Source organism: Cloeon dipterum, chromosome 2 (assembly GCF_949628265.1).
Source record: "Cloeon dipterum chromosome 2, ieCloDipt1.1, whole genome shotgun sequence".
Taxonomy (NCBI): Eukaryota; Metazoa; Arthropoda; class Insecta; order Ephemeroptera; family Baetidae; genus Cloeon; species Cloeon dipterum.
Window position 1 is genome coordinate 3463415 of NC_088787.1, and position 12874 is coordinate 3476288.

At 40.8% G+C, this 12874-nt stretch overlaps 4 protein-coding genes and 2 long non-coding RNA genes across 7 annotated transcripts; 2 read left to right on the forward strand and 4 right to left on the reverse strand.

Moving 5' to 3' along the window:
- Positions 1–169: 169 nt before the first annotated feature.
- Positions 170–2720, reverse strand: LOC135937361 (uncharacterized). Its single transcript, XM_065480511.1, has 14 exons — positions 2659–2720; positions 2567–2600; positions 2452–2519; positions 2294–2396; positions 1552–1848; positions 1437–1501; positions 1345–1380; positions 1174–1291; positions 1024–1133; positions 896–970; positions 801–840; positions 671–744; positions 514–616; positions 170–435 (listed from the first exon to the last, which is right to left on the reverse strand). Exons 4-14 carry the CDS (start codon positions 2394–2396, stop codon positions 170–172), a joined length of 1287 nt encoding a protein of 428 aa, XP_065336583.1. The 5' UTR covers positions 2452–2519; positions 2567–2600; positions 2659–2720.
- Positions 2721–2784: 64 nt separating this feature from the next.
- Positions 2785–3315, reverse strand: LOC135937870 (uncharacterized). Its single transcript, XR_010574563.1, has 3 exons — positions 3248–3315; positions 3076–3190; positions 2785–3023 (listed from the first exon to the last, which is right to left on the reverse strand). It is a non-coding gene; the product is annotated as an uncharacterized LOC135937870 (long non-coding RNA).
- Positions 3316–5022: 1707 nt separating this feature from the next.
- On the reverse strand, positions 5023–5424 carry LOC135937893 (uncharacterized). Its single transcript, XR_010574570.1, has 3 exons — positions 5378–5424; positions 5212–5327; positions 5023–5158 (listed from the first exon to the last, which is right to left on the reverse strand). It is a non-coding gene; the product is annotated as an uncharacterized LOC135937893 (long non-coding RNA).
- Positions 5425–6259: 835 nt separating this feature from the next.
- On the forward strand, positions 6260–8793 carry LOC135936319 (uncharacterized). Of its 2 annotated transcripts, XM_065479082.1 has the most exons (8): positions 6260–6379; positions 6540–6688; positions 6753–6883; positions 6939–7149; positions 7200–7363; positions 7422–7838; positions 8020–8194; positions 8353–8792. In XM_065479082.1, the coding sequence occupies exons 2-8, from the start codon at positions 6560–6562 to the stop codon at positions 8359–8361; spliced, it is 1236 nt and encodes a 411-aa protein (XP_065335154.1). In that variant the 5' UTR covers positions 6260–6379; positions 6540–6559; the 3' UTR covers positions 8362–8792. The 2 variants fall into 2 exon arrangements, with proteins under 2 accessions (XP_065335154.1, XP_065335153.1); XM_065479081.1 differs by having other exon boundaries at positions 8020–8793.
- Positions 8794–8847: 54 nt separating this feature from the next.
- On the reverse strand, positions 8848–10262 carry LOC135936320 (uncharacterized). The gene is made up of 5 exons (XM_065479083.1): positions 10043–10262; positions 9836–9978; positions 9563–9776; positions 9344–9507; positions 8848–9283 (listed from the first exon to the last, which is right to left on the reverse strand). Exons 1-5 carry the CDS (start codon positions 10142–10144, stop codon positions 9025–9027), a joined length of 882 nt encoding a protein of 293 aa, XP_065335155.1. The 5' UTR covers positions 10145–10262; the 3' UTR covers positions 8848–9024.
- Positions 10263–10837: 575 nt separating this feature from the next.
- On the forward strand, positions 10838–12512 carry LOC135937290 (uncharacterized). The gene is made up of 5 exons (XM_065480436.1): positions 10838–11280; positions 11357–11408; positions 11464–11721; positions 11777–11889; positions 11950–12512. The coding sequence occupies exons 1-5, from the start codon at positions 11256–11258 to the stop codon at positions 12126–12128; spliced, it is 627 nt and encodes a 208-aa protein (XP_065336508.1). The 5' UTR covers positions 10838–11255; the 3' UTR covers positions 12129–12512.
- The last annotated feature ends 362 nt before the right edge of the window (positions 12513–12874 follow it).

Here is a 12874-nt window from a genome sequence, read left to right on the forward strand (position 1 = left end):
TCTTATTAATAATACAGCTTTTTGTCAATTAATTAAATTACATGGGTATATTTTTGGCATGCATGCAACAAAAATAAATTTTCAATCAGATGATTTTTATTCAATTAACAAAATTGGTGCAAGTCCATAGCAAACGAAGGTGCATTTTGTATTTTGGTTAAATTTTCCTTTACGGTTGCTCACATATAAAGGCGTTAATGGAAGTTACTGCGGTAGGATCATTTTGTGTCTTGATGAATCCGTCGTAAAAGTCGAAATTGACAGTCTTCGACAACAACATTACAGAATTTGCCTTGCCCGAAAAGTGAACGACGGAAGAGATGCACATCGAATTAAGCGAAAAGAATGGTTTGGTGCGACTTCCGCACCAAACTTCGTCAGTGAGGGAGTTGTTGACGGTGAGAATATCACCAAACATCAATTTGAGTGCGGAGTCTGCGAAAAATATATAAAAAATATCAGTGATCATCAATTTTAAAGTATTTTTGTTATTAAAAATAAATATTCTTTTACTGTTATTGAACGTGATGAAAGCCCATTGCAAGTCTTCAAGAGTTTGAGGTTCGAAAAGCCGCATTCCGAGTCCGCAACAGTGTTTGTACGCCAAAATTGGATTCTATGGAATTTACTCCGTCAGCAATAAATTGAAATTATAAACTCGAACGCTCACTACTCGTGAACCACTGTCGATATTTCGAACGTAGAATTTCTTGTTTTGATACGTTACCATCTGCCCATTGCCATCTTCGCCAAAAATTCAGAAAATAATTAAAAATGATATAAAAAAAACCTCTGCTCACCTAAACCATTATTGGCGCTCATTGCATCAATCGCAGTTTGCTATAAACTCGATGTATGTATTACATATAATTTTATTTCAATTCTTTGTAATTACGTTTATCTCGCAGGGAAACATATTCGAAAGCCAGCATGATCTGCGGATGGGAAGGCAAGGCACTGGAGGAGTAAACTACAAATCGCGACATGAAATCGAAAAATGCTGCTTCTTAATTTTATAATTACCACCGTTGCGTTGCCAAAATTATTCGATACGATATCAGAGACCAAATTCGGCGTCTTCTCAAGGCCGCACTTGTACGTTTCGTAGGCAGTCACGCACTCGTCGTCAAAATCTGATTAAATTAAATGAAATATTCTGAAAAGATGACAAACTTTTTCCACTGCATTCGTCAAAAGCATCAAATCCCTGTTCCATCTTGACAGGATCCTCTTGCGACGCGAATTCTATTTCCCGCAACATTGCTAAGCTATCCAAAGCTCCCAAATTAAACTTAAAAAACACGGCGTAATAAATTAAAAATATAATTGATTATTTCACTGTACCAATCCGACTTCAATCCCGACGCATTTTAGAAAGCACTTATTTTGATGTAAAAATTCAAATTTTAATTAAATTAAAAAAAAAATACGCAAACCTTCAAATTCAAAGAGACGTTGGCCGTGAGAAACGCGCTGGTGTTCAGCAGCAGGTCAATTTCAGCTGCCACCAGGATTATTTATGAAAAACACCGCCTTTAAAGGTTAAAATACCGGGAGTGATGGCCCAAATGTCGGCGCACTCGGTCTGCATGGCCTTTTGGCTCGATGCCTTCTTCCGCACGTCGCACAAAAACGATTTCTTCTCAGCGCAGTCCGCAGTTGCCAGGAGCACGGATCTGTTTCTCACTTCGAGGTAAACGCAGCCCAAACCCGCCTTCGGGTGTCCGGCCTTCCACCTGAGCTCAGGGTCGACGAATGCCCTGTTCAGCGAGCACCAGCGGAAGTTGGATGGACACCCGAGATCCGTCCCGGAGAGCCAGAAATCTCCCACGGTGTCCGGGAGGAATCCTTTGAAATAATTAATAACGAGGAGAGTTAAAATAAATAAATTGGCGTAAAGACAGTCCTTGACGAAGTTTCTGAGCCCACCAATCGATTCCTGAGGTTCGAATTAGGTAAAGTAGATATTTTTTCGAACCAAAAAGTGAAGTGCGACGTAAGAACTTTTTCCCGCCAAAACATTTTATGAATGCGAAAATTGCGCTTGCGTCAGAGCTGGTTTTAGGACTTGCAGAGAGACCGCCTGTACTTCTTTGTCAGATCCAGTCAGCTCTCACGCATGCGCACTTCTCGCATTCATATTGTTTTGGCGGGAAAAAAGTTCGTAAGTGACGCTGCACTTCTTTAACGGGAAAAACATCCTCTATACCTAATTTGATCCTCAGGAATCGATTGGTGAGCTCAGAAACTTCGTCAAAGACGGTCTTTAATTGATTCAATTGATTCAATATACTGAAGGCGAGTTTTGAAAAGCAGCTCAATTTTCCGGCCGAGTCCAAAGACGCCAGAGTCAAGCCAACGTCGCAACAACGTTGCCAGGCTCCTGACCAGTCCATCTAAAATATGTAAATTTAAATCGGGAAATTTTTGGAAACAGACGAATTTATTTACTGGAGCAGAGGTGTGGAACAAATAATTCCGGCCGCATGAAGTAAACCAGTAACCAAACGTGGAAAAATCTGATTTTTGCCTTTTAATTCATGCGTTAAATCGAAAGAAAATCTACCAATCAGTTTATTTTCAGCGTCGAAACGGCTAGCCTTTTTGGTTTTGAAATAAATTAGTTTCTAGCATATCCCTATATAAATAAATTATCACATCTCGTTTGCAGAGTTGAGAAGGGCACGAAGCGACGCACGGCTTTTCAGTCGTTATTATTGACGTCTGATTTTTTTAAATATTATTCTATAGTGCCTAAAACTAAATAAATTTAAATGCCTTGCAAGCGAAAATGTATTTGCTGTTGCAGTTTCTATCAGTCAAAATCGCGCCTGTGGAGTTGAAAACCAAGCGGAAGTGTGCACAGCTCTCGTTTCCTCCGCGGTTGTCGGGCTGGCCTGGTTCCCACGCGACGCCGGGGCTGAATATTGTCGGTCCCGTCGGCTCACACCAAGACCACTGTCCTGCTGGTGCCCCCTTGCACGTGCCGGACGTCCAGTAATTGAAATTCCCCTTCCAGTCGGCTGAAAGGGGATTATTTAAGTGAAATTTCTTAACCTTGAAATCCAGGTTAACTAATATTGTAGACGACAGTCAGGTTTGTCAAGCCGAGTTGCTCGGAAGCATTGTCCAAGTTTAGTGCCTCCATCCCCAGGGTGCAGCACTGACGAAAGCTGGACATCCAAGTCATCTGACGCAGTATAAAAAGCGATTAAGGACATAAAATTGAATTTTTAAAAGTTAAAACCGGTTTGTTTCCCAATAAATAGGTGTAGTTTCCGATGTCAATCCACAAACCGTAGGAAGTTTTATCTAAATAAATTATCATAGGAATTTAAATCCTATAAATCTTGGCGTTTTCTACTTATCAATTTCCCAGATGCATCAAATAAAGAGTCCTGCATTTCATTTGGAAAGCAGAGTAAAATGAGAAACATTGTCAAAATAATGCAGACGTTTTTGGTGCAGGATTTGGCGCTGGGACAGTCAACGTTGGTCTGGCAAACGAAGGGCAGGGCATCGGCGCAGTTTTTCAGCACCATCCCCATCTGTAGGGGGTTGGCGGACGTGACGACGGCCAGACAGCGCTCCAAGGCTGAAGGCATGGCGTTGGTCGACAGCCAGAATTTTTCCGAAGAAGTTAGAGAAGTAGAAACGCTGAATCCCGTCGAGCACCACGCGAATTTCTTTTCGGCGTCGCAATTTTCATCCTCGTTTGAGCCACCCGTCCAAAAAGTGCCGACTGATTTAAGTTTAATTAAATAGTTGATAGAAATGAGTGAGAGAGACCTTTTAAACTGGCCAGACAGTCGAGTTCCTCGAGCGAAGTGACGGCCAAAAGTGCCATGCTCAGCAACGCCTTGCACCGCATTCCAGCCTCGTTTCTCGAAACCTTGACGTTTTTATGACTAATCAAAATTTAAAGACCGTCTTCAACGAGATTTCTGAGCACAAATATCGATTCTTGAGGGTCGAATTAGGTAAAGTTCATATTTTTTCCGTAAAAGTCAATGCAGCGCGAAGTGCGAACCTTTTTTCCCGCCAAAACAATATGAATGTGAGAGTTGCGCATGCGTCAGAGCTGGCTGGATGTGACAAAGAATTCATTTTCTCTCTGCAAGTGCTCAAATTAGCTCTGACGCATGCGCACTTCTCGCATTTACGTTCATATTGTTTTGGCGGGAAAAAAGTTCTTACGTCGCGCTTGACTTTTTTGTCGGAATAAACATCCTTTTTACCTAATTCGACCCTCAGGAATCGATTGGTGTGCTCAGAAATTTCGTCAAAGACACTCTTAAATTAAGGGTAATTTTTCATACAGCTACGGTTGAAACGTAGTATTGCCTGTTGCACATTTTGGCCGTTAGCAATGAACCATCCGCTATTTTTGAGAAAGAAAAATAATGGTTAATTTATTTTCTCCTAAAATGCTCTTTTAAGAAAATAATTTTTACACTGGGATGGCTTTGGTGTTGCGTCATTCTAATTAACGACGAATTAATTAATAGAATTAAATTTAGGATGATTTTACCCCCAGAAAATTGTTAAAATCCTTGCACCCCATGCGGCACGGAACAGGCTGAGCAAAGGTTTAATTTTAATTTATAAAGCTATTAATCATTTAACTGTTGTGGAAGATGTCGATTTTGCGGTCGTGGTTGTCATTAATTCCGAATTAGTCAATATCGTTACAGATCCTTTAAGGGTTGTCGCCAATTGTTTGGGGGTACTTTCTGTCACTTTATTAGACGTGCTTATCGCTTCTTTAAAGATTGTTGTCTGCAAAGGGGTTGCTGGCGTCGACGCCGACGAAATAATTGCCGTCAAAATAGTATCAAACGCAGAAGTTGTCGCTGCTCCTCCTGCACCTGTGCGGACGTCAGTTGTTGCTATTTCGCTCGAAATGACGTCTCTTGCTTCCGTTCCTTCCGGTCGGCGGCTAGTTTCCGCTCCAGCATCTGCGTCAGAGGCTTCGTTTCATTTTTAATGAGAAAGGTTCTCACCAATTTTATTCACCTGCCTCTGTACCAACTTCCGGCACAGTCGGCGGTTCGTCATTGTTGCTGACGTCAGAGGCAGCTGTGCTTCCTTTCACTGCGCCCGTTTTGCTCGCAAGCTGAATCAAAGTTGACGAAATCGGACCATCGGCCTGGTCCAACTAAAATAAAATAATAATTCATTCTCTGCATGATATTTCTAAGAATTAAATACATTTTTTGTTCTTTTCTTTGAAGTTGCGTTGAATTTCGGCATGCATTTTTTGAAACCGCAGCACTTGATGATGTGTTTTCGACGGAGCTTCTTTGGAACGTGCAGTTTAATCGGAGCTGGAAATTTTAACAGCTTAAAAATTAATAAAAATACCTCGACACTATACCAGAGTTTGCTCCTGCAAGCCTGATTTTCAAAGCATGTTTCCTGTCCTGCAGTGAAACAAAATTATTAATTAAAAACTATAAGAGTATACAAAATTTACCCGTCGCTCTTGAATTTTCGTCTCTCCAATCCACACCAGCAGCAATAAAATGAGGCTGCAGTAGCACACGTTCATCGCTTTCGAAACGACTATGACAAGTGAAGTGCAAATTCAAACGTATACTTTTAAAACTCCGTGCAACGATTGCCGGATGCGCGTCATCCGCTATTGCCGCTTTTCCTGTTGAAAGCAATCGTAAAAGTGGAGCAGGGATGCGGTATATAAGCATAGGCAGCTATTCCTGTTTCTCCGAACCAAACAGGGAGCATCCAGAAAAGTTTTGTGCGTGAAGAGTTCTAAGAAGGAATTTATAATCACTTCACTGAAATGAGGTTATGCAATCTATTCGTCTTGAGTGTCACGCAGGTTGCGTAAAATTATAGCCCATTGTGCCTTTTTTGTGAAGCCAGCAACAATAATTAACCGTCAAATGAACTCAAATCTCAAATTACGGGAAAAGAAATAGGGCTACCATAAGTTCCCCCGCGCCAGTTTAAGAGGTTCCAAGCTTAACCGCGCTTCTGCAAAGCAGCAGCAGGAGAGTGCAATCGGGAGTTAATTTTGTACTCATCTGAAATTGATAGAAATCATGGAAAAAACTATTTTTGACCAATTTAAAGTAAATTTACACAATAAAACTTCATTATAAAATGCTCTAAAGATATAAATTTAGTTATTTAACATGGTTTTATGCAATGTAAACTTGTACTCCTTTTTGTACACCTCAATAACTTTCTTGGTTGTTTCACGATTGGCGCATGCGTGTGCGATAGATTCCAGATTGTCAGATTTGTCAGCGTCTGGTACGCCATATTTCGAAACTGATTTGACGGGAGGGAACAAGGCAAATATCAGTGAATATCGTCGTCATCAGCTGCGATAATTGGCTCATTTTCTCTCAAAGTAAGAATCGTGTCTCCTACCGTGTATCTCCGTTAGAAATTTTGCTCCTTTTACGATTTTAATCGACAAATTCCTTTATTAATACTGCATGATGTGAATATCTTAGAAATTTTCTTGAATAATAATTAATGTTTCAAGCATTGTTTTAATGAATTTTCAGCTCAATTATCATAGTTCGGCATGGAAATGAACGGAGAAGGTGGAAATCAAGAGCGAAAGATCGCCACCAAGAAGCTGAGGGCATTGGAGGAGGGTAGGCTGCCCACTGACTGCGTCTTCCTCGTCGGCAGGAATGACCATAGTGCACAAGTATGTATGTGATAACTTAAGCGATATATCCTCTTGAAGTCTGTTTTCTCACATGGAATGGTAGGAGGTTCGAGCATTCAAGCACGACCTGCAGGTGTGCAGCGAGTACTTTGATGGCTTCTTCAATACTTTTGGGACTGACACTGCTCTCAGGCTGAGGAATGTTGAGCCAAATGTCTTCAAACTTGTTGTCGAGTAAGCTGAATTTAACCTTTTTATTTGTCATTTTATAAATTTTGAAAAATATCAGATTCGCCTATTTGTCTGGACAACTTGTGACTGAAGTGTCCTGTCTCGAAGAGTGTCTGCATCTGGCTCAAGCAGCAGATGAATTCATGATTGACGAACTGAGCGATCTCTGTGTGAAGATCCTCGAGGAAAATTTTCTCACTGTGGACAACGTGTGGAGAGTGCTGAGCGCCTGGCACCACGTGACAGCTGTTGGTCCGGCGTGTCTCAAGGTATATGTTTAATTCCAAGCCACTTACTGACAACTAATTGAATGTTGCAGCTGCTGAGTTCCTCTGCAAGAGAGTGTTTGAACCCTAAAAGATTGTGTGAAGCCAACGAACAGGCCCTCAAGCTGTTTTTGAGCCTTGACAACGTGAACTACAAATCTGAAGTGGAGGTGTTTCGAGCTTGTATTGCTTACGTTGAGAGCACCTCGCAAAACAAGTAATAAACCTCGCATTTTTCAAGAATATTTTGTGAAATGGTTGATTTTGAATAATAGGGTCTGCCTGCCTCGACATCGAGCATTGCTCCTGGCGGAAGCTGGTCCCCTTGGAGAATTGATGCCCTTGTTGAGTGAAAAGGATCAGCATCGTGTGACCATGTTCACAAATAAACTGACCTCCTTGGAAGCCAAGCAAGAGACTGGTCTGTGTCTGAAAAGTGAAGAGAGGCGCTCCCGCTGCCAAGAGTTCCACTTGTTTCCTCGCCTTAAAATGCTGGACATGTTGTCAGTCTTCAGGGAAGGACGTGCTGAAGAGATCATTGACGTCTCGTATCTCACTGGCATTTGGAATTCACTCCATTTCAAGCTCTCTTTGAAAACGAAGAAGTGCATTTCCATCTTGGGGTTCGACCTTTTTAGTCAGGTGATGAACATCAATTCTGGAGACTACCTCAGCAGCACTCCATTTCGCAGGTATTTTGGAAGATGGATTGTTCTCTTTCATGTGTAGACGGTAAAGGATAAAATCGAATTTATAAGTATCTCATTTAAAATATTATTGCGAATTGATTTCTTTTCTTGAAGATTTAAATTAGATGATGCTCATGCCTTGCTCTTATCTTGATCAACACTAAAACAAAATCTTTTTTTGCAGGTTGATGCTTGGCGACACTTACAAAAACAACATGTGTGTTGCAGTCCGCGCCACTTCTACCTTAGGAGGCGAACTGTCTCCCTTGGTGCAGTGCCCTGCCACGCTCACCAAGAACTCGTGGGCTCGCTTTGACACGCTTGTCACCCTCCCCAAAGGTGCTAGTTTGGAAGTCACCGTAAGCATTTACGACATCCCTTACTCCTATATGGGGGGCATGTTTCTGCGAAAGGTTGGCAACCGGAACCAAAACTCTGACCACTTCAGTCAAGTCAAAGTGGAGATTGCTACAATTGATATTAGTTTTGGTCCATGCAAGTTGTTTGACAATTATAGCGCCACTGATGTGGGCGTCTTCAAGAGCATCTACTTTGAAGAAGTGTGAACTTGTACGTGGAAGCCTCAAACGTTTCTTTTTTCACATACTGAAATATTATGTATTTTGGCCAGATGGTCAACTCTTTTGATAGTATTTAAAATTGCGTTTCGTAATTTTGTGCGTAAGAAATGACGGAAACTTGAAACCTTGCTTTTGATTTAAAGGTTTTATCGTGGTCTACAAATTTAACATTGTTTTATTTAAAAGTTTGAAATCAATACCAATCCGCCTGTTGTGAAAACCTTAAATTCGAACTACGTGAATATTCTTAATATTTTGCTAAAATTTTATTTGCGAATGAAAGAAATAGGAGTTTTGTAAAAATTGAACAATTCACCTGTAATGTTTAGCTGACAATTTGTTTGTTGTTAAAACAAACGACCAATTTTTGATGATTAACAAAGACAGCTGTGAGTTACGGACTAGGAAGTCGATAAATAAATGCTAATAAATGATCCTGAATAGTTTTTGTTTTATTTATCTTGAAAAGCCAACATTCCCATAAGTTATCTACGTCTTGCAGCTCTTTATATTTAATTTGACAAAGATTAGAGCGTTTACATTATTATGCGAGCGATGAGCCAATTTGCCGCGACACGAACAAATATGCAATTTCGATTCATTTCAACTTAGTAGTAAGGTGTTGGGTAATACGAGGCACAATAAGAATCATAATCTTCTAGCGTGACTCTGGCACGGCTCTTGGTGAGGGCGGACAGGGTGGGCACGATTTTTGGACACCAGTTGCGCCTGAGAGGGTGTTTGAAGGCAGCCAAGCAAGTCAACTCGTCATTCGTGAGAAGATGTATTATCTCTTGAACGAGATCCATCTTGATATCATCAGCGAAGAGTCGAAGACCCGGCAGACAAATGTCACGAAAGGTACTTCTGTAACGTGAAATTCACCTTTAATTTTGAGCTAATCTCCCGATTATTTTCATAATTAACCTCTGGTCAGCAAAGTTTCCAGTGTACTTAACACATGCTCTCAAGAGCTCCGACTCCGAGGAAATGGCCATCTCGTCCAGAGTTAGGAAAAGCTTCAAACCCTCGGCACTGATCTTGAGAAAGCTTTTATGCCTCAGACAATCTTCCGTCTTCAGACTCAGCAGCTAAATGTTAAAAATTAATTCTCGTGAATGCACTAAATAAGACTTATCCTTTCACTTTGAGACAAGGTGAAGCGATGGCGTTGACCAGGTGGTACTTGTGAAGCATTGCCCACACGTTGTCCACCTTAAGGAACTTGTCCTCGAGCAGCTTAGAGCACAGCTCAGCCAAGTCTTCAATCATGTACTCTTCAGCGGCAGATGCCACCTTCAGGCAGGTCTCCAGATTGTCGACCTTTGACACAATCAGGTGACCGCACATGTGAATAAACCTGTAATGATTTAAAAGTGTAATTAAAAAATACGAATTTTCTAAAAAAAAAATCCCTACTCGATGACAATTTTGAAGATTTCCGGCTCAATGTTCTTCAGTCTGATCTTTCTATCGCTTGTCTGCTGGGTCAAAGGGCTGTCCAACAGTTTTTCAAAGAACTCGCTGCTCACAATCAAATCTACACGAAAGGCTCGGATCTCCTGAAATACACATTTTTGTTTTCACAGAAAAATTCGCGACAAAACAAATAGTCAGTTGTTGTACCTGAGCAGTTTCGTCATTTTCGCCAACGAGAAAAATGGTGTCCGTCAGGGAACCTTCTTCTAGGGCCTTCAGCTTCCTCAAAGCAACCGTCCCCTTGCTCATCACGCAAGCTGGAGCTGCGAAGATGCCCAAAAGATGAATTTAATTTGGTTAAAATACGCTCCAGAAAATGATAGCGATGACACTGCAATCAACTGGAGTTTGTATGAAAAGTGAGAGAGGAGAGAGGGAAAAACCAATTTTTTCAGAACCCTCAATGGCTAATGGCTTTGTTTTCTCAGGTCACCTGAAGATATCAGGTGCGAGGAGCGGTTGAGGAAATTCAGTCAGGAAACAACTGGTAGATAAGTCGAAGCCATGCAGCGGCATTTGGTTTGTGGGTGTGCAGAAGAGAGTTGGATCTGTTGAGCAAAAACTTCAAATTCCTGAATATTTTTAAACGATTAGGATATGAAATTTCATAATTTAATAATAATGAATAGAAAAATTAAGATTTAATTGCCTTTATTACGATTATATTATGTCTTTATCATTAAGGTTTCTAACTCTTTTCCTCACTATCCTCTACCAGCCCCAATTGCAATCAGCTGTCAAGTCGAAGCCATGCTGCGGCATTTGGTTTGAGGGTGTGCAGAAGAGAGTTAGGTCTGTTGAGCAAAAACCTCAAGTTCCTGAATATTTTAAAACGATTAAGATATCAAATTTCATAATTTAATAATAATTGAATATAAAAATCAAGATTAAATTGCCTGAATTACGATTATATTGTGTCTTTATCATTAAGGTTTTTAACTCTTTTCCTCACTATCCTCTGGCAGCCTCAATCGCAATCACCTGATCACCTGTCAAAACAATCATCTCTCACACTAAACTTTCTAGCCGCTCTTCTTGGTGTTTTTGAGGGAAAATGCCATCAAAAAAGAACGCAATGTGGAAAATAACCTGCTGGGTGTGCAAGCAATCGGTGGAGCAGAGCAACACTGCTTTGGCCAGCGAAGTGCACCCCTTTCGAATTGATATTTGGGCGAACACCCACTGTCGACACGAGCGGGAACTTGGAAATGTCGACTACCAGAGAATCTGCCAATCTTGCATTAGAAAATCCCTGTAAATATCAGAATATTTTGCTAATTTTTCTAACTTTACCAGAATTTTCAGGTCTCTTGGGTATTTTGATTTCAAAAGTGAAATTCCGCAACCAGTCGCAAGAAGCATGATTAGCGATGCTGTTAACTCAAGTATGATATATTTAGACATAACGAATTCCTAATTTGTTTTGCCGCAATTAATTTCCTCATTTCCCTCGTCTTTCAGGGCTTGATGGCGTCTTGGACGGAATCACTGGCGCCACAATGGTAACACCGAGGTAATAAAAATGCTTAAGGGAAAAACGCATTAATTTAAGATTATTTTCTATAAAGGATTACCTGGCTAAGTGTCAGTGATCTGATGAAATACGGATCTGTTGGCCTGAAGGAGAGCGGTGCCTGGTTGATGGAGTTTCGGCTGCCGCACCGTAACGTCAACTTCTGCCACCTGTGCTTCAGCAACAAGCTTAGAAGACACCCTTCCCCTATTATGTTAGAACGCATTGAACCTGAGCTGGTTGGAGGGTTTTGCTGCGCAACAATCCTGAGATTCCTCGTTCGTCGCGCGACCTCTGTTTGGTGCATTTATCGGTGAGTTTATAATTTCTGAACGTTTGTATTAATCACCAAAATTCCTCCATTTTAGATTTGGAGCTGCTGGTTGGCGTTATAACTTCAGAGAAGCTTTAGTGGGAACTGCTTCTCTTGTGGCAGGCTACGCTTGTGGCTCGCTTTTTGACAGATTGACCCCTAGCATTGGTGAGGTTTTTCATTGTGGATTGAAATCACTTTATCTGACAAAGATGATATAATTCCCAGTTGATGAATTCATCTCGCCTCCATACAGTTCATCCAAAATTATCGCAGGAGCATGTTACATCGTGTGCAACAATGTCGCCTCAGCTTTGGTTGGAGGAATGGCAGGGATGTGGATGAGGATCTGGCTGAATCAAAATGAAAAAAGATTGAGGGCTCCACTTGGTTTTCTAACTCTTTAGGCAAGTTGCAAATAATATAAACAAAATATTTCTTCTATCTCTTTTGCACCATCGTTCGCAGGCAAGTTCCCTTCCTTATTCCTATATGACGTAATCAAAATTCAAACACGATTCTTTTTACAGTTTCATCGAAAGAGAAACGCATCGCGGAAGATCAGAAAATTAAGAAAACCTTAAGGGACGACTGCCTATTTAGAGTAAAATCGTTGCGATTAGATAGCCTGAAATAGATACGTACAATGATTTTTTTATCATTCAAATTCAAGACGAAACTGTCAATTCAACTGCTAAAGAAGCGCGGGGATTCAGGGTGTAAATAAGGAAAAGAAGAAATCACATTACTAAAACCATCGCACTCTCTTATAATTGAATTTGTCAGTCTAACCAAAAAGAAAAATTAAATTTTTAAATTAAGATACGAATAAACATGGCCTAACATCTTGATCCCCCTTTTTTATTTAATATTGTTCACCGGCCATTCAATAACATGGACTTCTGCGGCAAAGCTAATCGAATGCTCCTTAATTATTGTTTTTAAAGTGCCACAAAGAATTGAGGCGAACCAACCAGAGATCAGAGACGAGCTCCTTCCTTCTCCTGATTGGTCGCTGGCGTTCTTGTGGCACTTTTTAATTGGTTCAGACCGCAAACACTGCCAAAAATTACGGTTTTCACTGATTTTCGACAAATATTTGATTGTCAATCTGTCGGACGAGTGATTCATCTAATTAACCTCACAGGAATCG

Bases quoted from the DNA above. Each gene is read 5' to 3' on its own strand.
- LOC135937361 (XM_065480511.1), bottom strand. From the start codon at position 2,396: ATGGACTGGTCAGGAGCCTGGCAACGTTGTTGCGACGTTGGCTTGACT. The intron at 1,849-2,293 runs GTATATTGAATC...ATTATTTCAAAG, and splicing joins CTTTTCAAAACTCGCCTTCA to GATTCCTCCCGGACACCGTG. The intron at 1,381-1,436 runs GTTTGCGTATTT...CATCAAAATAAG, and splicing joins ACGTCTCTTTGAATTTGAAG to TGCTTTCTAAAATGCGTCGG.
- LOC135936319 (XM_065479081.1), top strand. From the start codon at position 6,560: ATGGAAATGAACGGAGAAGGTGGAAATCAAGAGCGAAAGATCGCCACC. The intron at 6,689-6,752 runs GTATGTATGTGA...ATGGAATGGTAG, and splicing joins GGAATGACCATAGTGCACAA to GAGGTTCGAGCATTCAAGCA. The intron at 7,150-7,199 runs GTATATGTTTAA...TGAATGTTGCAG, and splicing joins TTGGTCCGGCGTGTCTCAAG to CTGCTGAGTTCCTCTGCAAG.
- LOC135936320 (XM_065479083.1), bottom strand. From the start codon at position 10,144: ATGAGCAAGGGGACGGTTGCTTTGAGGAAGCTGAAGGCCCTAGAAGAA. The intron at 9,508-9,562 runs GTGAAAGGATAA...TTTAACATTTAG, and splicing joins TCGCTTCACCTTGTCTCAAA to CTGCTGAGTCTGAAGACGGA. The intron at 9,284-9,343 runs GTTAATTATGAA...TTCACGTTACAG, and splicing joins GGAAACTTTGCTGACCAGAG to AAGTACCTTTCGTGACATTT.
- LOC135937290 (XM_065480436.1), top strand. From the start codon at position 11,256: ATGATTAGCGATGCTGTTAACTCAA. The intron at 11,281-11,356 runs GTATGATATATT...CTCGTCTTTCAG, and splicing joins TAGCGATGCTGTTAACTCAA to GGCTTGATGGCGTCTTGGAC. The intron at 11,409-11,463 runs GTAATAAAAATG...TTTTCTATAAAG, and splicing joins GCCACAATGGTAACACCGAG to GATTACCTGGCTAAGTGTCA.